The sequence below is a fragment of the Cucurbitaria berberidis genome, assembly GCF_010015615.1.
Source record: "Cucurbitaria berberidis CBS 394.84 unplaced genomic scaffold K460scaffold_8, whole genome shotgun sequence".
Lineage (NCBI taxonomy): Eukaryota > Fungi > Ascomycota > Dothideomycetes > Pleosporales > Cucurbitariaceae > Cucurbitaria > Cucurbitaria berberidis.
In genome coordinates, this window is record NW_024468942.1 from 57059 (window position 1) to 83454 (window position 26396).

At 53.4% G+C, this 26396-nt stretch overlaps 12 protein-coding genes across 12 annotated transcripts; 4 read left to right on the plus strand and 8 right to left on the minus strand.

The window, feature by feature from the left end:
* Positions 1 to 521: 521 nt before the first annotated feature.
* Positions 522 to 1702, plus strand: K460DRAFT_360296 (uncharacterized protein; the record flags this gene model as incomplete). The annotated part of the gene is made up of 3 exons (XM_040932258.1): positions 522 to 806; positions 895 to 1173; positions 1358 to 1702. The coding sequence occupies 3 exons, from the start codon at positions 522 to 524 to the stop codon at positions 1700 to 1702; spliced, it is 909 nt and encodes a 302-aa protein (XP_040782474.1).
* A 2074-nt stretch (positions 1703 to 3776) lies between these two features.
* Positions 3777 to 5177, plus strand: K460DRAFT_297244 (uncharacterized protein; the record flags this gene model as incomplete). The annotated part of the gene is made up of 2 exons (XM_040929693.1): positions 3777 to 3905; positions 3966 to 5177. 2 exons carry the CDS (start codon positions 3777 to 3779, stop codon positions 5175 to 5177), a joined length of 1341 nt encoding a protein of 446 aa, XP_040782475.1.
* Positions 5178 to 5444: 267 nt separating this feature from the next.
* On the minus strand, positions 5445 to 7728 carry K460DRAFT_371864 (uncharacterized protein). The gene is made up of 3 exons (XM_040934441.1): positions 7076 to 7728; positions 6270 to 7019; positions 5445 to 6174 (listed from the first exon to the last, which is right to left on the minus strand). Exons 1-3 carry the CDS (start codon positions 7382 to 7384, stop codon positions 5614 to 5616), a joined length of 1620 nt encoding a protein of 539 aa, XP_040782476.1. The 5' UTR covers positions 7385 to 7728; the 3' UTR covers positions 5445 to 5613.
* Positions 7729 to 8145: 417 nt separating this feature from the next.
* Positions 8146 to 9787, minus strand: K460DRAFT_297432 (MFS general substrate transporter; the record flags this gene model as incomplete). Its single annotated transcript, XM_040929710.1, has 2 exons — positions 8146 to 9517; positions 9591 to 9787. 2 exons carry the CDS (start codon positions 9785 to 9787, stop codon positions 8146 to 8148), a joined length of 1569 nt encoding a protein of 522 aa, XP_040782477.1.
* Positions 9788 to 10331: 544 nt separating this feature from the next.
* Positions 10332 to 13519, minus strand: K460DRAFT_371866 (zinc finger transcription factor ace1). The gene is made up of 4 exons (XM_040934442.1): positions 12670 to 13519; positions 12323 to 12612; positions 12024 to 12259; positions 10332 to 11966 (listed from the first exon to the last, which is right to left on the minus strand). The coding sequence occupies exons 1-4, from the start codon at positions 13139 to 13141 to the stop codon at positions 10724 to 10726; spliced, it is 2241 nt and encodes a 746-aa protein (XP_040782478.1). The 5' UTR covers positions 13142 to 13519; the 3' UTR covers positions 10332 to 10723.
* Positions 13520 to 14243: 724 nt separating this feature from the next.
* On the minus strand, positions 14244 to 16400 carry K460DRAFT_349397 (uncharacterized protein). The gene is made up of 2 exons (XM_040931423.1): positions 15579 to 16400; positions 14244 to 15248 (listed from the first exon to the last, which is right to left on the minus strand). Exons 1-2 carry the CDS (start codon positions 16368 to 16370, stop codon positions 14616 to 14618), a joined length of 1425 nt encoding a protein of 474 aa, XP_040782479.1. The 5' UTR covers positions 16371 to 16400; the 3' UTR covers positions 14244 to 14615.
* A 407-nt stretch (positions 16401 to 16807) lies between these two features.
* K460DRAFT_411235 (C-3 sterol dehydrogenase/C-4 decarboxylase family protein) lies at positions 16808 to 17975 on the minus strand (the record flags this gene model as incomplete). The annotated part of the gene is made up of 2 exons (XM_040937466.1): positions 16808 to 17449; positions 17502 to 17975. The coding sequence occupies 2 exons, from the start codon at positions 17973 to 17975 to the stop codon at positions 16808 to 16810; spliced, it is 1116 nt and encodes a 371-aa protein (XP_040782480.1).
* Positions 17976 to 18139: 164 nt separating this feature from the next.
* K460DRAFT_371874 (UBC-like protein) lies at positions 18140 to 20145 on the minus strand. The gene is made up of 3 exons (XM_040934443.1): positions 19604 to 20145; positions 18532 to 19551; positions 18140 to 18392 (listed from the first exon to the last, which is right to left on the minus strand). The coding sequence occupies exons 1-3, from the start codon at positions 19894 to 19896 to the stop codon at positions 18380 to 18382; spliced, it is 1326 nt and encodes a 441-aa protein (XP_040782481.1). The 5' UTR covers positions 19897 to 20145; the 3' UTR covers positions 18140 to 18379.
* Positions 20146 to 20192: 47 nt separating this feature from the next.
* On the plus strand, positions 20193 to 21321 carry K460DRAFT_323612 (Sybindin-like protein). Its single transcript, XM_040930546.1, has 3 exons — positions 20193 to 20407; positions 20457 to 20579; positions 20638 to 21321. Coding segments are annotated over exons 1-3 (471 nt in total). The 5' UTR covers positions 20193 to 20405; the 3' UTR covers positions 20984 to 21321.
* Positions 21218 to 22556, minus strand: K460DRAFT_349406 (uncharacterized protein). The gene is made up of 3 exons (XM_040931424.1): positions 22453 to 22556; positions 22148 to 22406; positions 21218 to 22096 (listed from the first exon to the last, which is right to left on the minus strand). Exons 1-3 carry the CDS (start codon positions 22476 to 22478, stop codon positions 21467 to 21469), a joined length of 915 nt encoding a protein of 304 aa, XP_040782483.1. The 5' UTR covers positions 22479 to 22556; the 3' UTR covers positions 21218 to 21466.
* Positions 22557 to 23056: 500 nt separating this feature from the next.
* On the plus strand, positions 23057 to 23768 carry K460DRAFT_360304 (uncharacterized protein; the record flags this gene model as incomplete). Its single annotated transcript, XM_040932259.1, has 2 exons — positions 23057 to 23126; positions 23182 to 23768. 2 exons carry the CDS (start codon positions 23057 to 23059, stop codon positions 23766 to 23768), a joined length of 657 nt encoding a protein of 218 aa, XP_040782484.1.
* Positions 23769 to 24334: 566 nt separating this feature from the next.
* K460DRAFT_297479 (DHH phosphoesterase) lies at positions 24335 to 25696 on the minus strand (the record flags this gene model as incomplete). The annotated part of the gene is made up of 1 exon (XM_040929718.1): positions 24335 to 25696. One exon carries the CDS (start codon positions 25694 to 25696, stop codon positions 24335 to 24337), a length of 1362 nt encoding a protein of 453 aa, XP_040782485.1.
* Between the last annotated feature and the right edge of the window lie 700 nt (positions 25697 to 26396).

The window sequence follows — 26396 nt, forward strand, 5'->3', positions numbered from 1 at the left end:
AGCGTTGGGGCTGCGGGTGGGTGATGCAGAGTCGCGCCAGTGAAAGGGGTGGCTAGCCAATGAGGTGGGGCAAGACGAGGGGTGGTCGCAGCGTGATAGGCCGGTAATGCGTTGGCAGTAGTAGAAGGTGGAATTGAGAACTGGGAGGAATAAAAAGAGGGTGGAGATTCTGGGGTGGAAGAATGACAGCAAGCGTGGGGTGGGAGGGAGAGAATGCAGCTGCAGGTGATGCAGAGGGATGGGGTAGGCAGGCAGTCGGGGTAAGGTGGTTGAGGGCGCACGAGGACTGCGGTTGCTCCTCTCTAGTAAGAAGCAGCAGAAGCAGCAGAAGAAGAAGAAGTAGAAGAAGAAGGAGGAGGAAGAGGAGGAGGAGGAGGAGACAGAAGGGCCAGTGCCAAGGTAGCTCTCGACTGTCCAGAGGAAGGCGCGATGCGCGAGGGCGAGGGTGAGGGCGAGGGCGAGGCGTGCAGTCGACGGGTGCAGGTCCAGTCTATGCTTGCTACTAGCAGCCAAGCTCGGCGATGACGATTTCCAGGGCACCTCTTTTGGCGGGCAGCAGCAGCACCAGGCCAAACAAGAGATGGGCGTGCCGCCGAGGGCCAAGCTACCATGGAGCTCGCAGCGTGGTGGCAGCCAAAGAGGACGTGGCTGCACAGTGGGCCACGGCCGCGTTTAGATGGGATGGAGAGGGCAGCAGTTCGAGGCCGAGTACGAGTGCAGACTGGAGGAAGTCTAAACGGAACAAAAAGGCAGAGGGAGGCTGGCTGGCTGGCTGGCTGGCTGGCTGGCTGAATGAACGAACGAATGTATGGATGGATGGATGGATGGATGGACGATTGAATGAATGAATGAATGAATGAATGGGGGTGGTGCAGGTCGACGTGCCTTGCATAGACGGGCCCAAGCAGTCCCAAGGGCGCGGAGGGGGAGCACAACGGGCTTGATGGCGACACGACTGGGGCAAAGCAGCGAGCGGGCGGCGGTCTGGACGTGTGTGCGACGCTCGGGAGGGACACTGGTCGTCCGTACAGTACAGTACAGTACTGTAGTGGTCGAGTCGTTCGTCGAGGTACGTTGGGGAACGGACGGGGCGAAGACGATGGATATGCGCAGGGCCCAGCGAGGGAGCCAATTAATGAGGATGCAGCCGCCCAGCGCTCAGCCGGGGCGCACGTGGGAAATCGTTCAATCGAGGCCTCGTGTATCTCAACCAGCCTCTCTAGCGGCGGCTAGCTGCACACTCTGCGGCCGTCGTCAGTCGTCGTCTACGGCAAAATTAAGGTAGAAGTGCACTTGTAGCCATCTGGTTTCCCCGAGATGTTGCGTTAGCCAAACTAGGCGTCGACTGCTGGCTTAGCCCGCCGCCCGCTGCAACACTACACGCCGCCACGAGGGCCGCGAACTCGTTCGACTCTCTCTCTCTCTCCTTCGACGCCCTCCTTTCGACGCCCTCCTGCCCAACTGCCCAAGCGGCGAGAGGGCAGAGCATAAAGCACTGCGCTGCACTGCGCTGCACTCTGTGCGCTTGCAGCCCTCTTCCGCCGACGATCCCTCATGGCCGCTTGCATCCTCTCCGGGCCCGGAATGGGCCCCACCCCCCTCGTTACAAGTTGCCTTTTCTCTCTCTAGCTATCCTTTGTTCCGTTTCGTGTCTCGTGGGGCAGAACCGGAAAGCTTCCTCCTCGACGGACGGGTACCATGATGCATCCTCAATACACGGGTACCATGAAATAAACATTCCCCCAATAACCCCGTGACAAGAAAAGTGTCCCCGCCATGTTCTGCACAAAGGCAACAATCTAAAATCATGTCATGCCACACACTTTGTCGGCTGCTTCGCGTCTTGGTTGCCAGGGAGTAACACAACCTCTCAAAGTCACCTTCGCATGACCTACCTTGGACCAAAGCCAGGGCAAATAAACGGGGAAGCTCTTGCCAAGGCGTTATTGGACCTTTCCAGCCATGCCAAAACCATACATGGTTCCCAGCTCTCTTGTTGATGTTTAGCCGCCCTGAATAGCATGCTATCATCTGAGACAAAGCCTGGAGACTTTTGTGCTTGGGTCACTTGGTTACACAAATGGACGGCTGAGCTCCCCCCTCTCCTCCCAATTACAGCATCAATTCCAAAGGTCCCAAACAAACAATTCTTTTCCGCCGACTATGCTGCTTCCACTCCGCAACGCTTCGCTCGTTATCCAGTCGCTTGGCTCGAGCTTGGTACAAATCAACCACACGCACATGGCCTGGTTGCCGAATGTTGCCACCAAACCTGCCTCCTCACACTGTACTCGACCTGGGCGGTGCAACCAGACGCAAACCCAACAACCAGGTCTCTGAAAGCAACCGTCTTGTGTCAGGTGCCAATGCATGTTCTGTGCTCCAGAGTCTTTGGTGCAACACGCAACACAGGCCGCTCAACCGTCGCCAGTACACCCGCAGTGCGCTCTGTGGTCGACCTTCCCATCGAGGGTCCATGGTCTTGCCAGCACTTTGCTCGCGCTGAGCACCAATTTCGTTTCTATATCATGTCGTCATGGTCGTTTCTAGGCTCCTAGTTTGTCCCACGCCGCCCTGCACATCTCGAGGCATTAGCCAGGAACACGACATGGCTGTGCAGTGAGATATAACGGTCGTCAGTGCACACAAGCTGCTGTACTTGCGGTAGGGTCAAGCATCATGGAGATTGGGCATACCTTTCAACTCTTGTTCTCCGATCCAAGCCACCATCCAACCTGCAGCATCGAACCCACCTTTGGTGTCATAGCAAGACGACACGTTATCTCATCAGTACACTGTCTCACTTCAAGACACAAAGCGAAGCACTCATGTCGTGCGCCGACGCGTCAACCTGCCAGCAGTCGGCAACCGTTCATAGGTGGAACTGTTGGGGGGGGGGGGCTTTGACCGTGTCACAACTGCAATACTAACCCGGCCAGGTCATTACGCGCTCAACCTTGGTCGACTGGGAACACCAAATCTTCGGCAGACGCATCTCCCAGCTCTGTTGTGATGCATTAATCGACCAAACAAAACAAAACAGTGGCATCGCGGGAAAAGACTCTCGGGTCGGCTTATTACCTAGGTATTAGGTAGAAACTAAAGCTGGAAAGGTACGGCGGGAGTCTCGCACCCCCGGAAGCCTTTGCCTCCCTGTAGGCTTGCTCAGAGTCACATGTAAGCAGAAACTAGCAACGCAACTGTGGCCTCACAAAAATGCTCAACGTGGTAACGATCATCTACGCATTGGGCAAACATGTGGCTCCCTGTACTGGTAGTCTGGTACGGTGATTTGAGTAATAACCACACACTTCAGCTCGGCCATGACCTCAATGCGCATTAGACATTATTTAGACTTGGCAATAACGTTTCGAACCTTCTTTTCCCCCGGCTCCAGAGTGGCCAGCCTCATGGCAGATCTGGAACGGTTCGGTATTTCTCCACAATTTGCATCCACGGTTCTCATAGTCGCGAAGGTCGCGAGAGGATTGCGTGGGCAAGGGCACACACACACTATGCACAAAGGACATTACAAAGGCACATTCGGCCTGCTCACATGATCCCTCTTTCGCTCCTGCCCAATGGAGCATTTTCGCCTGCTACACCGCTTTTACTATCCCGTAGGTAGGTGAGGCCCGGGGGTGGATGAAAAGCACATTGTCACGTGCAAACCCGGTCCATGGCGGGGAACGAAAGTCGGGTGGGTTGCCTGCGGGGCAAAAGCGAGAGCTTGGTCAAGCAACACGAAAACGACGCGTCGGCTGTGACGAGCGAATATGGACAGCTATGAGTCGTTTGCGCCTGGTGCGGCTCTTGTCGACGTGCAGAATGGAAATTTAAACGATACACGGCTGACGCAGTCTGCCTTTCCCTTCCTGAAGCTTCCCCGCGAGCTTCGAGATGAGGTAGATACCTCCACCCCACTCTCTGATATTCAAGAACACCGACGAAATGACAGTTTCTAGGTCTACAATCAAGTCTATAATATCCAAGACGACCGCAGCGAGCGCGCCCTCCGTATCGAACGCAGGAATTTGAAATACTTCAAGACCTCTGCCGCTGCCATCCTCCTCGTCCTCCATCACGAATACTTCCTCCTCAACCGGCAAATAGCCCGAGAAGCTCTCGAAGTCCTCTTCAAGAACCACACCGTTTTCCTCAGCTGCGGCCCCTTCGTACTCAAGACGCTGTTGGAAAGGATCGAGCAGCAGAATGGGCCGGGTAGACAATGGTTGAAGTGGATAAAGAAGATCGAACTCGACTGGGTGACATTCCCCAATCTGAAACTGTATCCGCCAGATAGGGAACAAGGGAGAGATGAGTGGTACTGGGAACACGATGAGGCTGAAGTCGATGTAGACTTTGTACGCGGTGCGCAGTATAACGGGCATTACGACGAGTATGATCACGAAGGCGGCCATTACGAAGACAACTTCTACGAACCTTGCAACACTTCACTCTACCCTTCCTTCCGCCAACCCACCGCCACTCAACCGACCAGTTCAAACGATCCCTTTGGCTTCGCGAACCATTACCCATTCACAGACCCGTCGCGAGAACCGGCCCAGGAGGCTTCAGCCGAAGACATCGCCTCAAAACTAGACCTCCTCGTATCAATGGAAGTAACGCCACTCTTTTCCTACCTCGCCTCCCCAACCTTTAATCTCACTACTATCACTATTCCATTGTACTTTATATCGAAGCAGTCGCACCACAATCGTAGCGTCACACGGCCTGGCTACGCACTCCCTCTCAAGATCAGGTACTGGGTGCAAGTCTGCGTCCACGCGTTACTTATGCTCCAATCACCTTCCTCCTCCTCCTCCTCCTCCTCCTCCTCCTCCTCCTCATTCCTCCCAACATTGCAGCATGTCCGCATAAAGTATCTACCTTGGGATATCTGGGCTTCTATGGATCCTGCCGATGACCTCCACCGCATGGGCGACAAGGGTGTCTGGTTCGACGCGCTCGAAGACGGCGAAGGGGGCGAGAGGGAAGGCGAGGGCGAAGCGTTCCGTGCTATATGGGCTAGTATGAGGACGAAGCTTTTGGACGAACAAAGGCAGAGGATGGGACTAAAGGCAGACGTCAAGTTTGTGCCGTGGGATGGGAATGTCGACAGCTGGAGGGTAGGGGATGAGCTTGAGGTTATCTTGACAAGGGCCGAAGGCGACTGAATCAATCACGTCTTCAATATCTAGGGCAGGGCTGGAGCATAAGATACTGAATGGTCCGAGATTTTATCATCTTGCCATCGAGAGTGACAGAGTCAAAAGACAGGCTGTGTCGGTAGCAAGAAGGAAGATATTTGAATGACGGCTCCATACATACATCTGGTACGCGGGCTTCGGTGCTGGCAGACTATATACAGCAACGCAGATGAAAACCGTACCACCTACAACTCGACCTTCTACTTCATCCAAAAAAAAAAAAAAAACAAAGAGAGCAAACTGAAAAGGGAATGAGACATTTTGGACATGGACTCGTGACGCAACAGGTTGAAGGTATCTACGACCATGTGTCCCCTCCAAGCCGTGTAAACTCGTAACAGACGGCCGTCATGAAGGCCGTGCTCATCGATCAGTCGTTGCCAAAAGCAAGCGCGACTGCCATTTAAAAGTCCCAGAATGAATCGCCATTCTGCTTCCCGCCTGACGCGTCCGTCGTACTCTTCATTCCACGCGGATCAGCATTCGTATTCTCCTTCTTCGTTGGGCTATCATCGTACAACGACCAGGCAGCCTCAGTACCCTTCCTCCCCCCCATTCCGTTTCCTGCGATGTTGATACCCTTATTCTCTGGAGAATCTTGATACTCGCCCCAGTGCGTGTTCATCGCCTTTCGCGTTTCGTGAGTGGGTTTCTTGGCTGCGCCCTTTTTGCCAAGTCCCGGGCTATCGTCTGTCATGTCCCAGTGGGCTCCAAAGTCTTTGGAGCGGTTCTTGTTCTCGACGGCTGTTGTTACGTCGTTCAACGGACGCTTGACGTCTTGTTCTTCTTCGGTGGTATGCGTGACATGATCCTCATACAGTCCCTGGCCCTTGTTGCTGGTGCTGCCTTTGGTGGGAGCCGACTTGCGCTGTGCTTCAGGAGTGCCGTCGTCGACAAGGTCAAAGTGTGCGTCGGCATCAGGACGCGCCTTGTGGATGATTGGGCGGCGGACCGGGGAGACCTCCTGTAGCGCAGGCATGTCAGCATATGTTCCCAAAGAGGAGAGCACAGAGACGAGGGATCAACCTCTAGCATCTGTAGCTGATAGAATGGACCAACCTCATCATCGCTCCAGCCAAAATTTCGCATAGCTTGCGGCTGTGTTTTGACTTTCGTCTTGTGCGGCGTCATGAAATCCTCAAATTCCCAGTGTGATTCATGCTTGCCTCGAGTAGCCGCGCGAGCTGTCTCTCGAACCTTCGGTGTATCCTCGCCGTCGCCAAAATCGAAGTGGTCGTACTTTTTAGCGTTCGTCTTTACGCTCATGGGCACACGCGTGGCCGACGAGTCCTCCGTCTCTTCAAAAAGGCGATTGGCCTTGTAATTCTTACCACCACCTGCCTTGACTGGGATCTTCTGCGGCGAGGGCGAAGGTGAGGTCGTGTTCTCCCCGACAAATAGCTCAGAGTATTCGCGTGGTGGAGGCTTCGCCGACTGCACGCGCGGCGCTGTCGGCTGCGAGCTGCGCGGCTCCTCTTGGCTGATGTCGCGAGGTTGGAAGAGTGATAGCGACGCGTGCGGGTCGTTCAGAGCGTTGTTCGTCGACCCTCTTGAGCGCGAGGTGGTGATGGAGACATCGTCTGCGCCTCGAGAAGCGGCCGTCGAAGGGCGAGAGGAAGGCACAGATTCGAGCTGCACGGCTGCTGCCGAGCTCGAGGCGATCAGACGGCTTTGTTCCTTGCCGTCGCGAATAGGCCAGTTGCGGGAGCGTGAGCCGATTACGTCGAGTTGCCTGAGGAGGGAGCCCTGGTCCCAGTATTGGCGGATTTGTGTAATCTTTCCTGCGGGATCGAAGTGTACCATGTGGACCTGAGAACATGGTTAGTACTGCAGTGTGTAAAGACCTGTAGGCTGGGCTATGATACCATTGGGAACGTGACAATGCGATCTGCCACGAAATTGTCATCTAGGCCTGGTAGATAGGCGCCGCCACCGCTGTTGAACTCAATCGTCGTCTCCACATCGACACTCAAGCCGCGATGGCCCTCTATCGCATCCAGAATCTTCTCCTTCGTCTTCGTCAGCAGCTTCTCCTGGACAGACAAGTGCTTGATAATGGCTGTGGCGTCGTGGATGCTGGTGAGCGTCGAGATGTAGTGCAGCGCGGCATTGTCGGCGAGCGCGCCTGTGGAGGGCGTTGCCAGAAAAGCGGCATACGTGTCGCGGAGCGTCATCGCGTACGCGACTATAGAAGTTGGTTACTGCTAGCTGCTGCTTGGCTTATAGATATGGGGTCGCGAGAGTGGGTAGGGCGGGGGTGTTGGAATGGTGGTGGTACGGAGATGGGGGGGTGTGTGTAAACAAATACTGCCTTGGGCGCGCAGGAAAGTGGAAAGGAGGGATGAGGGTAGAGCCAGGGACCAGGACCAGGCTCCCTTATGGTCCCCAGCAGCAACAACCCTGGAGCTCATGGTATGGTTACGACTGTTTTAATGCAGGGGCAGGGCATCCCGCTGATGCGACATCTAGCCTCGCCCGCATTGCCCACTTCTCAACGTCAGACTAGCCACGATTTGCAGTAGATGCCGGTACCGAGAAGCGGAGACCACTCACTACGAAACACTAAAATACCGCATGGGCAACACACTCGGGTAGGCCACAACAAAGGTTGCCCCGGACACCCCCCACCTTGGTATCACAGATGGACGACCGAAACGGCGCGTTTCAGATGATGAATGCCTGGATGCTTCCTTCTCACGGGCCAACCGAACATTGCATCACCTAGAGGGCACAAGAAACGAGCATTCTGTAATGATATATAGGACAGAGTTGGTTATTCATACATCAAGGAATGACAAGTACTATGTAGTCGGACGCAACGAAAATTGTAAAAGAACAAGACCACATAGGAAAAACACAGATGCTGCACCGTGAGTACATATTGAGACATATTGAACAGAGATTCCAACAACCACGTCGAATCCACACGTTGCCGTCACTCCATCTGCTCCTCAGCATCCACGTCAAAGCACGTCTCCCAGCAAAGCACCTCACTTGGGAAGTCTTTCTCTACGCTCGGTCTTTCCCTGACAAACCACGCGAGTCCAGCACCGAAGACGCCAAACAGCGCAAGACACGTCCACAGTGCCAGGTTGGTCGTCTGAAGACTGAGTTCGTCACTGAAGTAATAACTCGTGCCACTGACAGCGACAGCGAACGCTTTGAAGAGGCTGGCGACTTGCATCATGCCGACTACAGTACCAGCGGAGAATGCATCAGGCGTCGTGTTCAATACAAGAAGAGCGACGAGCACGGAAGCGCCACCAGTAAGGACATGTTTGCTAAAGATGGAGAAGACGGAAACGATGGATGCCAAGCCAGAGCAGGTTACGAGAAGGGTGAGGAGAGGCGTGATGACGTAGATTGCTGGGAAAAGCAGAGAGACAGAGCGGTAGAGATTAAGGACGCCATACTTCTCCATGGCGAAAGGGATGGCGTAGAAGATGGCTACGGCGGCAATGCCGCGGACCACCAGGACGACGATGCTAAGCCAATCACATGGAATGCCCATTCCGCCGTGTTGGGTGCTGCTGTGGCCAAGGTGAGGCAGGAGAACGTCGAAGCTTGAAGCGTGAAGGGAGAGGAGGCAGAAGGAGGACAAGAGAACAATAAGTGAGGGCGCTTGCATAAACTGGGCAATGGTAATGGGTTCCGGTCGGGCGAAGTCGACAAGGGTGATTGTGGTATCCTCGGACTCGCGGCTGAGGAAAGCGGCCTTCTCACAGTCGACGTCCACTGGGTCTGCCAATCGGTCGGAATGAAGCGGCAGAGTCTCCTTGAGCATGATTGACGCAGTAAGCGCAATGGCAAACAGCAGGCTTCCACAAACGAGCTCCGATCCTAGAATAGGGAACTTCTCCCACACCATCCCATACGCTTGTAGGCTTTCCGAGACCATGCCCTGCATGAGCGGTCCCATAGAACCACACAACGAGATCAACGGTAACCGAGCCACATTCTTCGCCCTCTCCTCCGCCGTTGTGCTCAGATCTCCGATCATGGTCAAACTGGTGCACATGATTGTTGAGCTGACTATGCCTGCGAAGAACCTGAATATCGTACAGCTGGCTAAGCTGGTTGCGAAGCCCATGCTCAAGCAGCAAATCAACATAGACCATAGCCCGAGGAGTGTGACGCGCCTTCGTCCCATTCGATCGGCGAGGTAGCCCCAGAAAAGGCCAGAGGTTTGACCAAAGGTATATGCGCAATCGAGAATACTTCGAAGATAGGACGTGGAAATGTTTCCGCAGTAGTCAGAGGAGGAGAGGAGCATTTGAAGCTGTGGTTGAAGGCTCGAGGCCATGATGCTGCGCGATAAGGGTTAGCTGAGACTTTAGGACAGTGTGCCGTTGGGGATGGGATGGGACGAGAGTGACTTACGCTTCAGCGAGAAAGACGAGGTACACCAGCATCATTTGTCTCTGACGCGACCTGTCTACAGCATCTGGGGCGCTGGCAACCTCCATCTCTTCCTCATCATACCATTCCTCCTCATCCTCAACCAGAGACACCTTGTCGTACTTGGCCAGGTCCTTTACCGGGATTAATGACCTTGTCCTTCTGTGAAAACCCAACATCTTCACAACAAGGATCCAACAAGAAAAAAACAAACAAATACAAGACAGAACGGCTCAATTCGATAGGACGCGATTACCGTGGAAGGACGGACAGTCGATAGAGGCAGGCACGACCAGCGTCACCTAACCTATAGAGAGTGCAATGGCCACAAGGGACCTAACAATATGCTGTAGAGAGCGATAAGAAGGGTTGTCAAGGGAGTGACAGACTCCGCCTCGAGATTAGAGGTTGCAGTCAAGAAGGCGGCGACGGCATGGTGAGAGGGGGGTTCTCAGCCTCGAGTGTGTGCAACCCGGGCCCTTGAAACAGCCATGCAACTCCCTAGTCCCATTGGTCTAAGCTCGCAGCGCGCTAACACCCACCATCAAGCCGCTTGACGCGGATGCTTGTGATGTCAATCGGTTCGCTACTAGTGAAAGCTGTCGTTCTTGATGGTTTTGGGTGGCGCAGCCTCCGCTAGCATGACTTGGAGTCACACATCCCCAAGGGTTCCGCAACAGAGTCACAACAGAAGAGTCACAGACAGTCACAGAAGCAACGTTTCAGGGCACAATCAGCTTCCTCCACACTATTCGTATTCTATAATATACACTATCTGATGATCTCAACCACAGCCTTGGACTCCATACGGAAAAGAAGGAGAAGGGGGGAGATCAAAATCAGTTGCAGCAAAGAAAACCCGTCAAACAAAGGCCATTTGTTTTGTGGATTTTCTGTTCTGTTGGGACCGTCGCACCACTCCAGTAGCAGAGGGAAGAAGCATCATAATCCATGTCCGTATTCATAATTCCATCTCTTTCAGGATCGTCCATCCTCGCTGTTCACAAAACAATGCCAGAACTCCAGCTCAGTAGCGCGGTTGCCGTAGAGAAACAAGAAATGTGAGAAATGGCTATTCAAATGCTCGCTTCATCGTATACAATGTAACCCACAGGTTACTGCGGGTTTCCGTAGTTGTTGCCCATCAAATCGTCCAGCGTAGTGGTAGGCTCAGCGTAAAACGTGTCAAATTGTCCTCCAACCTGATTGAAGTCAGGGAAGAAGTTTGCCGTGTTGTTGAATGACATAGTGCTCGGCGGAGCCGTGTCAAACAAGGTGAAGTCTTCAGTTGGCCGACTGAATGTCTGCATGTCCATGTCACCAAAGCCTTCATCCATATGCATCTCTGGCGAGAAGAGCGTGACGTCAGGCTGACCCATAGGCGAGAGGTGTGGTAGACCAGCGGTCATGGCGCTGTTGGAAGTGAATGGGAGAGGTTCAAAGTCGAACGTAGTGCTCAAGGCTGGCGTTGGCTGCTGGAAGCCGGTATTGAAGTTTGCTCCCAAGCCACATTGGTTGAAGACCACGTTATGATTGATGGTGGTGTCTTCGGGGGTCACGGCATCATCAAAAGACGTTGGCTCAGTGGGTGAGTGTCCAGACGAGTACGTGAAGTGAGATCCGTCCGTTGTCACTGAATCGCGGCGGAAGTCGTCCTGGTAGCCCTGAACGCTCAGGGCTGGAGTCCCAAAACCATAGTAGTCGAAAGTATCGATCATGGGCACTTGAGGCGACGGAACAAAGGGCGTGATTGGGGTAGTTAGAACTGCTGACTGGGGTGTACCAGTGAAAGGAGTGAGTGGAGTAGTAGGGCTATGATCGTTGTTTGCAGAAGCCCTCTTGCGACCGTTGCTCTTCGAACGAACGTACTGCCATCCGTGTGCCTTCTCCATGTGCTGCTTGCAGTTCGACTCTCGCTTCGAAGCGTAGGTGCATGGGGGATAGAGACACCTGTGCTGCGCAGGGGCCGCCGAGTGCTTATCGTTCATGTGCCTGTCGCGTTCCTTTTCGGTCGGCCAGCCGAGATCGAAGTACTTGCAGTTCTCCTCGGTGCACTTCCAAGGGCGGGAGTGCGTCTTCTCGTGCTTGGTCAGATCACATGGTCGCTTGAACTCCTTCTTACAGTCACGGCAGGCGTGCATGACATCTCCAGGCTTCTCCGACTTCCTTCGACGAGCCATGGAGCGCGTGACTTCGTCGTCATCCATGTCATCGTCGGACAGGGCCCGCTTTGACAAGCCTTTGTAGGCTTTTTCAGCATCTTCAGCAATGGGCATAACCTTGCCATTCTTCTCGCGGACCAGCTCGACAGGGCGGCCATTGTGACTGAGCCCGCCGCGCAGTGTGACCTTTTCATCACTATGGATTGCTTGATTAGTCGAGCGCGTGAACAGGAAGGCGGCGGCGTAATCATACCGGGAGTAGTCCATCTCGTCGAGCTCCTCGCCCTTCTCTTGTTTTTGTCGTGTGGCCGCCATGATTGCAGCGTATCGTCGGATCTGTTCGATCAAGTCGAGAAAGTAGTTGTTAGTGTACGGGCGGTCGGACGGTAGTCGTTGGTCTTGTTCGGAGAGGTACTCGACAGTCGTATGCAGAAGCTGAATTGATCGTTCGCAAAAGCGTAGGTACGAAGTCGCTGTAGCCGAAAGCTCCTTAAACCCGCGGAAAACGCAATAAGCTTTTGCACGCTCAGAAAGATAACGGATACCACTTACAGGAGCCAGGAAGATGAGCGTCTTTTCGAGATCACGGAGATTGCAGATGTTCTTCTCACCTATGCGTCGTGGGACGTCTTTGATCAAGGGATGGAAGTCCTTGAGTGATTCCTCAGCAAGGATAGGCTTGATGATGGTGTCGTGAATCTGTTTGCAAGCGTACTCGCCAAGAGTGTGCTTTTCCTCGGATGCGCCCAAGGCGGAGAAGGAGCGCGTGACAGCAGAGTGGGTAGAGCTGACAGAGGTGTTGATGGACTCACGGACGCTGGAGCGTCGGGTGCAGGCGTCGTCTTTATGTATGTTAGCATGTGGGGCGTCCAAGACGGGTAGCTGCCATGCATCCTTACCGTATTTCGACCCGCTGATGCTGGATCCCAGACCGCTGTCCGAAGCGTGCTCGTGGGGGTTCTGTTCGACGACAGATGGCTTGGAGTCAATGTCCATTGGCGTGCTGTCCAGTGTAGCGTTGTCAAGGACAAAGCTTGGTACAGGAAGCACCTCGGGATCGTTGAGGATGTTAGCACCAGTAGCAGAGGCCGCCCTGTGCCCAGCAATCTTCTTGTCAAAGTCCTTTAGGAGGTTGGCGACACGACGGACACTGGAGTCTTGGAGGAGCTCCTCAAGGCTCTCAGTGCTTGTTGGCGACCGTCGGGGCATAAAGTGTTGGTTCTCCAGGTCACAGAGGTCATTGGACAATGACTTGGGTGATGAGAAGGTGCCGCTCTTGCGAAGGTGCATGCCATGGGTGCTGAGAGGGGAGACATGGCCCTTAATAGGACGGCGGCGGGGGTGGCAGTTCTGGCCGTGGGGTGCAGACATGTTGGCTATGACTGGTTCCGGTTGAGCTTGTATTGGGGAAGGAGGCCTCAGGTTATGAGTCACGGCGACTGAATAGTTCACAGAGCCCGAGGGATCCTGTGGACCAAGCGGAAGTGGTTGTGCAAAACCCGTGATGACGGTCTCATTGACCGGGGGGAGTGGGCGGAGAACAGTCGACTAATTGGCCGGAGAGAGAGGTAGAGATGTAGAGAGAGAGGTGGGGAGACAGAGGGAGACAGAGGGAAGGGCGCGCGGCGGTAATCCTCTCTGGTCGTGCTGGGGGAGGGAAGTGATGCAGTATATAGGAAGGCGCAGCAATCGGAGTAAGACGGGCTACGAGCGGCAAAAGATGATACCAAGGGCGGCGGGGGAGAAGGGTGCAGAAGGAGGGGGGGCAAAGCCTGAGGACGCAAGATTGAATGCAGAGATGGAGGAGAGGAAGGTGCGGTGGGGAGTGGATTGAGAAAAGAGAAGGAACGTTGGAGCTGTCAGCCGGTGACAGGAAGTCGCGTCGTGAAGCGCCAAGCACTGCTGCCTGGAGGCTAAGCCTCGACCATGGATAACCCGTATTCGCAACGCGGGTGGAGGAATACCGCCCACTAACTCGCCCCGTCGTTTTGCGCATGTGCGTTGCGGAGTGAAAGCGCGACGACGACTACGACGACGACGCCGCCGCCTTTTGCTCGCCCACAAGCCCGTCACCACACCAAAAACGGGCTGCAAAGGGCGGTCAAACCAAACAACCCCCCCCCATCGACCACATTGTTCCCGCAAGTTGCCACCTGAAAGGACTCGCGCCATCCATTCCCGACACAACGGGGCTAAACTCATAAGAATTCCGGTCAGCAACTCGTAGCGTCGTCTGGTCCACTCAGACGTCGCGCTATGAGCCGTTCCTGCTGCTTGAGCATGAGGGCGGTCGGTGGCTTGCGAGGCTGTGTGAGAGGTCGAGGTGAACGCAGGGGGCCTGCGCCATCCATCGCTGCTCCTTCTGCCACGATCCGACGGTTAGGCCAGGTCAGCCCAGCCCAGCCCAATGCGTCAATCATGTTAAAAAAGGCCAGTCCTCTCTTGCACGAATGCGCACACGACAATGTGCAGTGTCCTGTCCGACTTTCCCGGAGTTCGTCCATGTGCACAACACCGTGTCTTTGATATACTGGGTGCGAGCATACGTATGCACATGCCGTTCGATTGGGCGAGTGCAGTAATCCACTCACCGGAACCGTGGGGGCCAGAAACACGTCCAACACGTCGGACAATGGCGCTTACAATGTGAGAGCTGCGGGGCTGCGATACACAGGCCGGGCACCTGTTGTCGTAGAGGGAGGGAGTAGTATGGGAGTTACTTCTACTAATACGCCTTGAAAGAACGCAACACTTCCGCCATGTCCAGGTGTTCGGAACATTGGGAAGGGATGAACCAAGGTAGGGTGCAGTCACGTAATTGGCTCAAGGGGATTTTTGTTTCTCGTCACGTATCTACTAATTGTCTACCACCTTCAGCCTTCCACACATCATTCTCATCAAACCGTTGCAATAACCCAACATGCCATCCCTGAAACCTTCTTGTCGTTGGCGGCAACCATCCTTGACTCTCTTCTAGCACTTTCCCCAACTCTTCATACAAGTCCTGTGGGAACTCCACGTCCTCGACAGTCGCACTCTCTGGCTCACCAGGCTTGAGCGGCTGCCAAGTCTGCTTTTGGTAGAAGACTTTCATCGAGCGCACAGGATCGTGGCGATTCGGTGAAGGGACCGAGGATGAGAAGAGAAGGTCCGGCGTGAACACCCAAATGAGCAACGATGGTGTTGATATTCGGGAGTCAGGCGTGCACGATGGGTCGCTCGAGGGAGTCGTGGTGAGGGTGAGAGGATGGATGTGAAATTTGCGCACACCAAAATTCTCAATGAGATAGAGAAGGCGGGCTGCGATCCATCTTTGCATGGTGTATGTGGTGGGTGAACTTGGCCGAAGAGGAGTCGCAACACCTGTGTTCCATTTATGTATCCACCAACCATTGGTGGCTTCGTCTTGACTACCGAGTGTGTGGGCACAGTGCTTGCATACAATTGAATCCCTTCCTACGTACTCTTCAGAAACAAGCTAGGCAATGTCAGCATGAGCCGTGGTATGAGTAGGAACTCAGCATGTAGATATGTTGCCTGTGCTTTATCCTGCCAATCTCAAGGATCTAAGAGTATAAAGACAGTGAAACGCCAGGCCGCTCGCTCACAAGCACCGGCGACCCATCAACCAAGAGAAGAGGATCCGTCCGGTGCTGTGAGATGGTGTATGAGTCTATTGCTATGGGGCGGTTGTATCGACGATAATGCCATGGGGAGGGCTAGATCGCCTTCTTTGCACCCGGCGACGTTTGTGTTCTGGGAGCGGAACATTCGGCGTTGGCCATATCAAGGTTAGGGGTTCTCTTACCTGGGCGCCCTCACAGTCCTGTTGCTTCAGGAGAAAGCTTGTGAGATTTACAAACCCTACACCTTTCACTGCCTCCAAGCGATTACCAGCTGCATAGCCTTTTCGTTTGACAACCTCTTCTTGCATGTCATCGTGCAAATCATGTTCATCAGGCTTATGGCAGTGCCAAAAATCCATCATCTCGGCCCAGTTTTCGTTGGGCAAATCCCTCCACTGTCCCACCTGGCCTCTCGGTACTATCACTTTCTCACAGCCCTTGCAGGTGATTTCCAAGAATTGGATCTGGCTGAACGATGCACCGTCCCAGGGTACGATATTCACTTGTCGCTCCTCGCCCCGCAGTGTTCCAAGCAGATCGCTTCCTTCTCTTTCTTCCATCTGTAAGCGCAGTGTCAACTCCTTGCTCGGCGGCTGCGATGGCAATGAGAGAGTGGCATCGCCTTCTCCTTTGACGTTCATGGGTAGACGGATAGTGGCAGACTGGCCCTCATGCGAGACGGTGATGTATGCTCCATCAGCAGATAGCTTCGCGCTTGTCTCGTGGGAATAATTTGTGCGCAGAGACGCGAACAGAGTGATGGTCCGGATATGCAGCAGTAGCTCGGCATATAGCGTTATCCATGTCTCGTTCGGAGCCAGAGGCCGTGCATTGTCTTCGTCACTTTGGAGGAGGTTCGGGGCAGCAGGCTCGGTAGGCTCGTTCGCCGGCTTCGGATTCATCAGGTCTTTCATGGTATTTGGGGATAGACCGAGAGCTTCGTATGCTGAATCGGGGAGAACCGGGCGCGACATACTTGGTGTTTTCGCGCCATACTGGCCGGATAACGGTGGGGGTTGGATATGTTGCGAAAGTCGTTCAAGGCGAACTTTGTGCTTCGCCGGAATGGACCCGGGCTGGAAAATCTAACCACTTCGAGCAGACTATCCGCACGTGCAGAGACGTACCTAGGTAGGTACCACCCAGTGAACAATAATCAAGTCATTGAGTGCATAATACATGTGAATATAGATTGCATATCCTGGGCGAGATAAGCAACTTTTCTCTCCGGCGCAAGACCCCTAAGCAATTGTATATCATATCAGAGTCGACAAAACTGCAGTCAAGCCAAGCCAAGCCAAGCCGTGTGGCATGTTTGATTACAATATCTACAGCGGAGAGATGAGTTGGAGAGGCCTTAGAGACAGATGAACTATTTCTCCATGTAACCGCCTACCGACGCTGTTGAGCATTACTGGCCCTTCTTCTGACCCACCTTCTCCTCCTGTTCCAAAATGTACCTCACACCCCTTCTAACTCCCTCATCCAGGCTAACAATTGGCTCATAACCCAGCCTCTGCCTAGCTTTACTGACACTATGATACTTGCTCATACTACTATACCTAACCTGCGCCCTGGTCAGGTTTGGTGTCTTTCCAAGCGCCCAGAACGTATATTCCAGAACTGTGCCGATCATCCACGCCACATCTGCGCTCAAGTGCCACACGCTTTTCAATGGTAGCCTGTCGCCGGCTTCATGCCACACCGCGCGCGCAAAGTCCCAGAAGTATACTGGCTCGCCATTCGTGACAAAGAAGGCTTCACCATCCACACGCTCGGTATCGAGGGGTACGGTGGGGAGAATCTTGTGCGTTTTGAGGAGCGCAACAACGGCGAGGAGGTGCCCGTGGGCGACGTTTTCGACGTAGGTGAAGTCGAAAAGATTGTTGTTGTCGCCAACTTGGAACTTGGTCTGTCCCTTGCGGTAAGCAGAGACCATTTTGGGAAGCAACTGGACGTCGCCCTCGCCGAAGATGCCTGCCGGACGGATGGCACAGGTTAGGAAGCTCTCTGGCTTGCGATTCGCTTCCAGCACGGCTGTTTCTGCGTATGCCTAAACGTCAAATTAGCATAAAGCTTTGTACTGCTCTCAATTGATCTCTCACCTTCGTGGTGGTGTAGTATTCCGGCTGTGCCTTTCCAGTAACAAGCGGCCACCTCTCATCCGCATTGACCAGTTCTGTCACAGCATCGAGGACGACACCCGCAGAGCTTGTGTATACGAATGCTTTCACTCCGGCATTTTGCGCCGCCTGTAGTAGGTTCTTGGTCCCTTGTACGTTGACTTTGTCGAGAATTTCCGGCCCCAGATTGAAATGAGGAGAAGCAGTGTGAATGACGGCGTCTGGCTTAAGTTGAGAAAAGAGGGCCTTCATAGAGGCAACGTCGGTAACATCGCCATCGTGGTAGGAGACATTGGCACTAGCATTGCGGTTCGAACTAGTTCGGAGGTCGAGGACAGCGACTCGTGTCTGAGGGTGGTGCTTGACGATGTAGCTGACGATGTGACTGCCTAAGAAGCCACATCCGCCGACAACCACTACCTTTCCTAGTGACGGTATCGACTCCAGACTCGACATGATATATGGTGCAACTGTAGCGCAATTGGTTGTAACTGGGGTGAGGTGCAATGCGGAATTGTTTTGCGGAGAGCTCGGTGGATTAGTCTCCGCGCCCAGGGGTAAGGCCCCCGCATTTCTCACCAATGGTAATTTAGCAAAGTTTGGGCTACATAGTTGAGCATCACGTCAGGCTTCTTCAGAGCGTAATCAGTGCTATGAGCTACCTCGAAGGGACTATCATGTATTAACGCCATACTATGAGGCACTTGTGCCATACCATGCTCATAAAGACCTATAACGCCGAATATGCGAGCCGTGAGACCCTTTTAGAGAAGTCAGGCCAGGGGTATCAATTACTATCATGCTTAATTCCGTCGGGCTGTTGAAATCATGATTCCACCGCCAGCTGCTGCCCGGCTCTATCAAAAGCAGTTCCTGTTACATGAGTGTTAGCATAGGAGCCGTATCCCTCAATTCGTACAACAGACACGATCGGCTGGTTGCGTATGCCACTACCGTGATCGCCAGACTAGGCATGGTTGAACCCGGGCAGGGGATCAGAGGCTAAACTTACTCGGCACTATCCTGTACCGAACGCCTTAAGCGTCGATTATAGATCTTCTTCTCGTCGGGAGCACCCCAGAACAGCTTAGCTGCTTCTAGGTTGACGAGGGTCCTCGGATCATATGCAGGTGATTCCTCCTCAATAGCAGCGATAATAGCCTCGATATGCGAACGCATGTCATCTTTGCGGGTAGCATCGTAGCAGAGGATCCCGTCAGGCGACACGCGGTGGTGAAAGATTGGAGTATCGAACTTGACGCGTGGAAGCACGTCCGGAAACCTCGGGCTGATGTAAAGCATAATCCTGAACATACCGCCGTCAAGGTTCGTCATGGGCCTACCAAACAGGACCAGTTGCCACACGAAAGGATTCTTATCCACGAGATCCAGGTCGAGAGTGACTGCGTCATTCTTCTTGTACTTTTCCACGATCTGCTCGTACTGACGCTGGAGATTGCTGGCGATGCTCATCTCCTTGTGAACCGCGGACATGCCCTCTACAGCCCAGCCCTCCATCTCTTTGTTGAGCGATTTAAATATCGTGACGAGGCGCTCGCGGAGGGCCGTGTATTGAAAAGTACCCTCCATCGTGTTGCCAGGACCCTCGAACGGCATCTTTTCGAAGCGATCTCCATCCTTGTTCTTTTTGGCTGCCTCGTCGGCGCGAGCCAGGTACGATTGATAGTACCACAAGAACCGTCGCTTACAGAGGTCCTTGAATGGCTCGAATGGTGCATCTTCTCGACTTGACTGATAGTCCTCCTCGGCGTTGTAAACCGTCACCCCAGGCCGATCCTGGTGGATGCCCAAGTACTCTTCTAGTCTCTCAATTACAGATACGCGCAGCGACTCATGCCGAATCTTGGCGACATATGTCTCCTGGTTCTTCTTGTCATAGTCGGAGTTTGCGTCTTCGAAGCCAGGTTCGTTCTCGTAAGGGTTTGTAGACATGAGGCTCTGTATGGAAATGAGGATTGATTCAAGGCCTTGTGCCGACGACCACTCTTCGCCCCGCTCACCCCGCCATGTCCTGGAGCACAATTAGACCGATTCATGGTAGCATATGCTCATGCTCTACGCACCCAAGAATTGACAAGCACACCTTGCCTCCGGCGTAGATGTTGGGATTGAAGCGCGTGCGTCCACCATTCGTTGTTATCGCCGTCACATTTGGTGCCTTTGTGGGGTAGTCTCGCGTGAACTTGACAGCGAATTCAAAAAAGCCAAATTCGTACGGCGTATCTGGTGGGCCGATTATGAGTGCCCGCACATGCCGGACGTCGATATCACGACAGGCGACTGCAAGGGAGAGATCAGATCCCCGCTGGATTTCGCTCAACTCGCGAGTGATCCGGAGAATAGATTGATTCGACATGAAGCTCCGAGGACCTTCAGGCTGCTACTTGGGTCGTGAGCTCAGGCGGGTGCTCGAACAGTCAACTGCGGAGGCGTGCGACAGCTCGAAATGCTGAACCGGCGTTTACGGCTGAGTGGTTTGCACGAAGATTTTGATACTGAAGCGGCCACGATTAATAAGTAGAGAGGAAGAGAACAGCTGGAAAGGTACGGCCGGCCGTAGAGAGAGAGTTTACGGCTGTTGAGCTGTCAAACCGCCTAGAGCTTGGGTTGCATGTTGGAGGGGCAGAATTCGGGGGCGGTCAGCCTCCAGGGCAGCTACAAACACACAGCCATCGTGATAGTCAGACGTACGCAGGGAGTGAGAGATTGCCACGTTACCCACGTCATATTACGCAGCTAGACAACTACTGTGGGCAGACTTCCTTGCCTCGCGCCGGACTTGCGTGGACAGCTAGCTGCATTCTACCGGACTGGAGCTCCAAGAGATTCCGCTGTCACTCATAGTACTAGGTCTAACAGGTCAACATGTATGAAACTTCCGTCGTTATCTTCAGGACCCTGTCTGATGGTGCCTAGGGTTGTCTTCGCGCTCTTCGTCATTAGCAAAGCTGGCGGTCTTATCTACAATCGCGAGTTTCACACAGGCATGAGCAAGCTCACCAGCAACGACTACCTTATGCTCGCCGGTTCCTTTCACGGGTATGTCCTTTGGTATAAGACATATCTTAATACTGAGGGTGTCTAACTCAACTCTCAGAATGCACGCAATAACCGCAAATATCTCTCCCGTTCCCCCACCTCCCCATCCTGCCACCGCCACGTCCACCTCCTCCCAAACCCCAACTACCTTCCCCGTCCGCGCTACCGGTCTCGAAGTCCTCGAATCTAGCCATTTCCGCATACAATGCTTCCAAACCCAAACCGGCATCAAGTTCTTGCTCTTTACCGAGCCACAGCAACCCAATGTGGACACAATGATAAAGAAGATATACGAGCTGTACGCGGATTACGTGATGAAGAATCCTTTTTATACAGTGGAGATGCCGATAAGATGTGAGAAATTCGATAGAGGCTTGGATGGTTTTGTTAAGGTTCGAGGGTGAGCAAAAGCACTTAATTGACATGGACAATCGAAGATGGAGGCATAATATTGCGGCTTGACAAGCTTCGGGCAGCTTTTGCCGAACAAGTGGTGCTGTAGGGATTCCAGGCACAAGATAGGCGCAGGCACCACAGTTAATACTGAGTGTGTCATTCGAGCGCGTAGTGGTGATGACATGTTAAAAGTATAGTCTCACGAGAGGTGTAATAAAGGGGGGTGCAAGCCAAGGGAAGCACAGAGATTGGACTGGCACCACTGTTAAGAGTAGAGACGACTCTAGACACTCGCACTAGTAGCCTAAAGCCACAAAGTTGTTGCAGTTAAGACAATATAGCCTACATTCATCATAATCGTTCATTCGTCTGTCTCTGATGCTTTGGTATACGCCAGTGCTAGTGATACAATAGACGCCATAGATGCTCTATCCTAGAGGCTTTGATAGCTATGATCAACCCGCCTCTTGACGCCTTGCTGCTGCCTAATATCATGCCGTATCCATCTTGTCCGAATCATCATCATCCTTCTTCTTGTCCTTGCTCCTGCTTCCACTTGGCTGGCCTTGATCATCCAGTAGCGGCTGCTTTTCATCACCCTCTGCCACAGGCTCAAGCTCGGTCTTGCCCTCAGCTGCCTCTTTCGTCTTCTTCTCCTTCTCTTGCCGAGCCTTCTCCTCCTCAAAACTCATCCTCAGTGCCAGTGCCAGCTCGGGATCCACTGATGGGTCTACGCCAAACTCGAAGTCGTTACCACCACCGGACCCACCACCACCAGAACCATCGCCATCGCCACCAGAACCACCAGCTCCAGCATTAGAGGTGCCATCACCGCCAAGTATGGGTGTTGTGATCAGCGAGTCGCTGAGAAGGTTCGCGCTGGGTGGAACAGTGGCAAGGTAGGAACCTTCTGCGCTCTGCACATTGTCGCTGAAGGCTTGCAGCTTCCTGGTCGTGTCGTCGCTAAGCTCGCCGAAGGCGATGATGTCGATGCTGATACCCGTCTTTTTCATCTTCTTTGCCAGCTTAATCAAGTTCTTCTCGTCTTCCTCGATGGGGCTGCAGTTGAATATGACTATCCGCTGCTTCTGCGACTTGTTCTGCCTGTGCTTGAGAGCCAACTATACAATTTTCGTCAGCTTTGGTACTTCTCGAAGCTCAAAATTACATACAGCTGCCACGTTGATGCCAGTCACGAAATGTGAGCTGCCCTTTATTTTTGTCCGGTGCAAGCCATCGAGGATCTTGCCAATGTCTGTCGTCAGGGTCGTGAGGATCTCCGGCGTGTTGCCTCCCATGCTCATCAGACCGACCGAAGATTCTGGATTCGCGCCGGTTTTGGCGGAGAATATGAGGTTTACGGCATCTTGTTGCGCTTCCCATCGAGAGGGTACGTAATCACCATTTCGGCTAGCTTCACTATTGTCGACACTAGTAGGATCAGTATGAGTCGAAGTGGTAGGCGAGGTATTCTTACACTATCATGGAAGCTTCTAACACCATCTTGAAGGCGAGTTTTGGGTATTTGATTACGTGTATGCAAAGGCGAGTGGGTTGATGTTGCTGAGCTTAGGTTGCCGCAGCGGTAGCAGATGTCGGAGCTTCGCACGCAACGCCGGAGCTGAGAGTTAGGGTCACGTGCGCGCTTACCAGGGAAATGACTCATTTCCTGCAGGTCGCAAAGGCAGCATTATTCAAGTTCGATATCAAGGCCTATGCGTATTTGAAGCTACAATTACGACTCTATGTGAAATTTTGGAGCTTTGCAATGCGCAAGATAGAGTGTGTCTAGAGCTTCAACGAGCCACATGGCCAATTATCCTGCAATGACGTTCGTGGCGCTGAGGCTTGGCGCTGCAGCTGCTACTTCAACGCTCTCCAGCCCTCCGTCCCTCTTGCCCTCCAACACTCCACACCAGAGATCGAGGAAGCCGCAACCACCACCCCAAAAACTACTCAGAAACTCTCAAAAACAATCTCAAAAGTTGCAGAAAGTCATCAACGTCTTTTCCTAGCTTCTCTTCCTCTGTACGCCATTAGAACATCCTTTGTTTACGCGTTGTTCACGACGTGTCACCACAATGAGCGACCTCACACATGCACTTACTGCCGAGGCGAAAGCCGCAATGGTCGCGAATCTTCAGCTAGAGAGTATGGCTCCTTCTTTCTGGTGCATCAGAGCTGTCGCTAACACCTGCTTTCTCAGTTGCCGCGCGTCAAGAGAAGCTGCGTGCCCAATGTGAAGCCCAATGCGCCAGTCTTCGATCACGCCTCGAGCGACGCGTCAACCGTATTCCCCCCACCAAGCGACAGATGCTGCTTGTCGACCTCCTCGACGCGTCACTTCCAGCAGCAAAACCTACTCTTGCGAAGACTGCACCTGCGAATAAAGCCCCTGCACCTGCGCCCGCCACACGCAAGACGCGCACCGTACCTCCTGCCACCTCATCAAGGTCAGCAGCTCCCAAGGAAGAGCCGAAGCCTGCTGTCGCCAAAACCGCCCCAAAACCTACAATCACCAAAGAAATGAAATCTACCCGTGGAAAGAAGCGCGGCAGCGACGAAGTGTCTAGCGAGGATAAGGAGAACGCAGCAGAACTTGCCGTTCCCAAGAAAAGAGTCAGAACGGCTACGACAAAAGCGCCAGCAGCTGCCAAGCCAGCAGCCACTACGCGCACGACGCGCGCTGCTTCCCGCACCAAGACGGCTCCAACTCAAGTCTTGTCACCAAAGAACAACAACGCCAACGCTCGCTCAAAGCCAGCGGCAGCGCGCAGCACTCGGCCACGATAGTATTATTGATCGATATTGACTAGCCTGCATAGAGTTTTTGGCGTTCTATACCCCTGCACCCACTAAAGGAATATGGAGTTTTGGATCTTGGATTTTGTTCGCTTCTAGTGTTTGGTACGCCACGCGCCATCCCCAACCCTCCACCGTGGCTTGAGGGTCCCCACTGAGTTGTAGCCGCCCGAAAGGGCTGGCTCCCAAGGGGTACTCAACACAGCCAGGTAGCGGGGAGGGTTGAAGGCGAGGCCGTTGTTTAGTTGTTTGGTCCTTTCTGTTCTTGTATGTTGTTTGGGGTTTGTTTGATCAGGATTGGGTGTCACGACGCTATGAGTTGTTTTCTTCTTGTACCCTATCAGATTTGGTGGCTTTGGATTAGAATTGTGGATTACGACGCGATGAATGAATGAATTGAGTGTACAATGCATTGAAGTGCTACAGCCTTGATGAAGAATTTACAGGTGTTCCTTGTTTCGTGTACTCAAGGTATCCAGCCCTCTTTGTACAATCTAACAGAACCTCTCTTTACACGGTGCACTGAAGGTATCCAGCCCTCCCAAAACAACCCATACTTAATCCCAGCTCATGACCGCTTCTTCCACGATAGGTCTAAATATCTTCCTCCCAGCATTCGACTTATGTGTCCACACCATCTGTCTAGGAGCCAACTCGTCCGCCCGATGCCATGGTACCAAATCAATACCCTGGTCGTTGTTCTCCAGCGCTTCTTTAACCACATTGAATAGCGAATCGGCTTGATCTTGGTCAATGCGCACGTCATCGCGTACGGTAAGGACAACTTCACGAATCTTCTCCTTCTCTCCATCCTTGTAGTGCTTCTTGTATTTGTTGAGGCATATGGAGATGTCCACGCCGGCTTCTGCTGTCCATGCAGCGTGTACTGCAAACCAATCGAAGAGTTCTGCGAAGTCGGTTTTCAGAATCTGCTCATCCATGGAGTACGGAATAGATGCAAAGCCGAGGCTCACGGTCGGTGTGCGCGGGGACGGAGTGTCGATCAAGTCGCCTTTCCAGTCGCGGCGGAGGAGGTCACGTAGGTCGAGGTGATCGATGTCTTTCTGCGCTTTTGTGAGTTTGTCGTCCAGTTCTTCCATGACCTCTTCGAGATCATCATCGCGCCAGTTACTACGCTTGAGCACACGCTTTGAAGTCTCAATGTCGACTTTGGTGGTTTTGTCGCTTGTCAAGCCTCCGGAGTCAATGGCGATGGCGCTGAGGATGAGCTCGAGCAACTCATGGGGCATGTGGTACTCTTGATCCAGCCTTTCCAATTCATCCAACATTTGTCTCGCAACGATAGTCGTGCAACTGGCGGTTGTTTTGAAGATGCGAGGCTCAGCGTCTGGCGCCGTCCCTCGATCTTTGTGGTGGTCAAAGATACTGAGAATCTTCGCATGGCTCCACTTCCGTAAAGGCTCAGCGTGATCGACCAATACGATCCCCCTCAGCTTTTTGCTAAGAGTCTCTGGGTCCTCTGGCAGCTCGTCCATGGTGAGCAAATCCTCGTGCCCTGGAGTCATCTGCGAATTGTCCAAGGCCAGCTTATTCTCGGGTCTCAGGTCCAGCGCGTGAGAGGGTGTCTGCAGCAGCGCGATTGCCTTGATCGGATGCGATGTGTTCTCACTCGAGTGTTCAAGGTGGTATGCCCATGTAAGCGCTGCGGTCATGCTGTCCAAGTCTCCGCCTTCATTCCCTTGTACGATTGCCCATTCTGACGCTTTGCCAGCTTGCCAATCGACTAGGAACTGTTTCTTTGTTGCCCGGCTCCACTCGCTAAAGTGCCCGACTCCGAGAGGGTTGGCAGGATTTCTCGACGCGTCGAGGATTAGTTGCTTTCCGAGGCGACCTTGAGGCAGCGCTGTGGCCCGGCTGGCAATCAAAAAGGCGGGTATGAGGGTGCGCATAGCCTTCATCTTGTAGATGTCTTCGTGCAAAGATGACAATAGAGCCTAGAAGATGTAAGGGACAAAGTCATGTCCAAGACAATTACAGACGTGAGCAGTGAGACGCCAGGGGTCCACGATTGCATCAGCCAAGGCGCTCAGAGCTGCACAAACAGGACAAGCGCAGCCTTGCGGAGCGGAACGGGAGTGCACGTGGGGCGCATTCCGCTCTTAATCTGACACGTGAAGACTATACCATGAGACTATCTGTAGGCACATTACAAGTAGTGGAGAAGAGCCAGTTATCGAGGACGCAAACGCATGCTACGTGCAGTGGTTGAGTGCACCACCACAGCAACCCGTGCTAACATGGATTAGAGACATGCTGAAGATGATTTGAGCATCGTTTGCCGGCATCGCCATGTGCCTAGTCCAACGTCCTCGTATGCCGAGACCCTTTATTACGAGATACGGGAGCTTTCTATGTCAGACGTCGAGGTACACCTACTATGTACTAGCTTTCGTGGAGATTGGAGATGCAACCAGACCCCACGTGTTGGAGGGACCGGGCGAGAGCGGCAAGGGCAGCCCGGGCGGTAACAACATGGCTCGTCGCAGCACAAAGTCCATTCTCCTCACCGTTCCGCACACATTTCTTCTGCTTCTCTCGCCTATCGCAGTGTCAACGCGCCTCTTTCCTTTCTCGGATGCTCTTAACCCCATTGCTGGT

Coding starts and splice junctions, on each gene's coding strand:
- K460DRAFT_371864 (XM_040934441.1), bottom strand. CDS start 7,384: ATGACGCTCCGCGACACGTATGCCGCTTTTCTGGCAACGCCCTCCACA. Junction 7,020..7,075: donor GCATTGTCACGTTCCCAATG/GTATCATAGCCC, acceptor CCATGTTCTCAG/GTCCACATGGTACACTTCGA. Junction 6,175..6,269: donor TTGGCTGGAGCGATGATGAG/GTTGGTCCATTC, acceptor CCTGCGCTACAG/GAGGTCTCCCCGGTCCGCCG.
- K460DRAFT_349406 (XM_040931424.1), bottom strand. CDS start 22,478: ATGGTGTTAGAAGCTTCCATGATAGT. Junction 22,407..22,452: donor TTAGAAGCTTCCATGATAGT/GTAAGAATACCT, acceptor TGATCCTACTAG/TGTCGACAATAGTGAAGCTA. Junction 22,097..22,147: donor CTGGCATCAACGTGGCAGCT/GTATGTAATTTT, acceptor AAAATTGTATAG/TTGGCTCTCAAGCACAGGCA.
- K460DRAFT_371866 (XM_040934442.1), bottom strand. CDS start 13,141: ATGTCTGCACCCCACGGCCAGAACTGCCACCCCCGCCGCCGTCCTATT. Junction 12,613..12,669: donor CATCAGCGGGTCGAAATACG/GTAAGGATGCAT, acceptor ACATACATAAAG/ACGACGCCTGCACCCGACGC. Junction 12,260..12,322: donor CGCTCATCTTCCTGGCTCCT/GTAAGTGGTATC, acceptor CGCGGGTTTAAG/GAGCTTTCGGCTACAGCGAC.
- K460DRAFT_349397 (XM_040931423.1), bottom strand. CDS start 16,370: ATGTCGCGCCCGGTTCTCCCCGATTCAGCATACGAAGCTCTCGGTCTA. Junction 15,249..15,578: donor AGGACTGTGAGGGCGCCCAG/GTAAGAGAACCC, acceptor GACATTGCCTAG/CTTGTTTCTGAAGAGTACGT.
- K460DRAFT_323612 (XM_040930546.1), top strand. Junction 20,580..20,637: donor CTCGCCGGTTCCTTTCACGG/GTATGTCCTTTG, acceptor CTCAACTCTCAG/AATGCACGCAATAACCGCAA.
- K460DRAFT_371874 (XM_040934443.1), bottom strand. CDS start 19,896: ATGTCGAATCAATCTATTCTCCGGATCACTCGCGAGTTGAGCGAAATC. Junction 19,552..19,603: donor GTGTGCTTGTCAATTCTTGG/GTGCGTAGAGCA, acceptor ATTGTGCTCCAG/GACATGGCGGGGTGAGCGGG.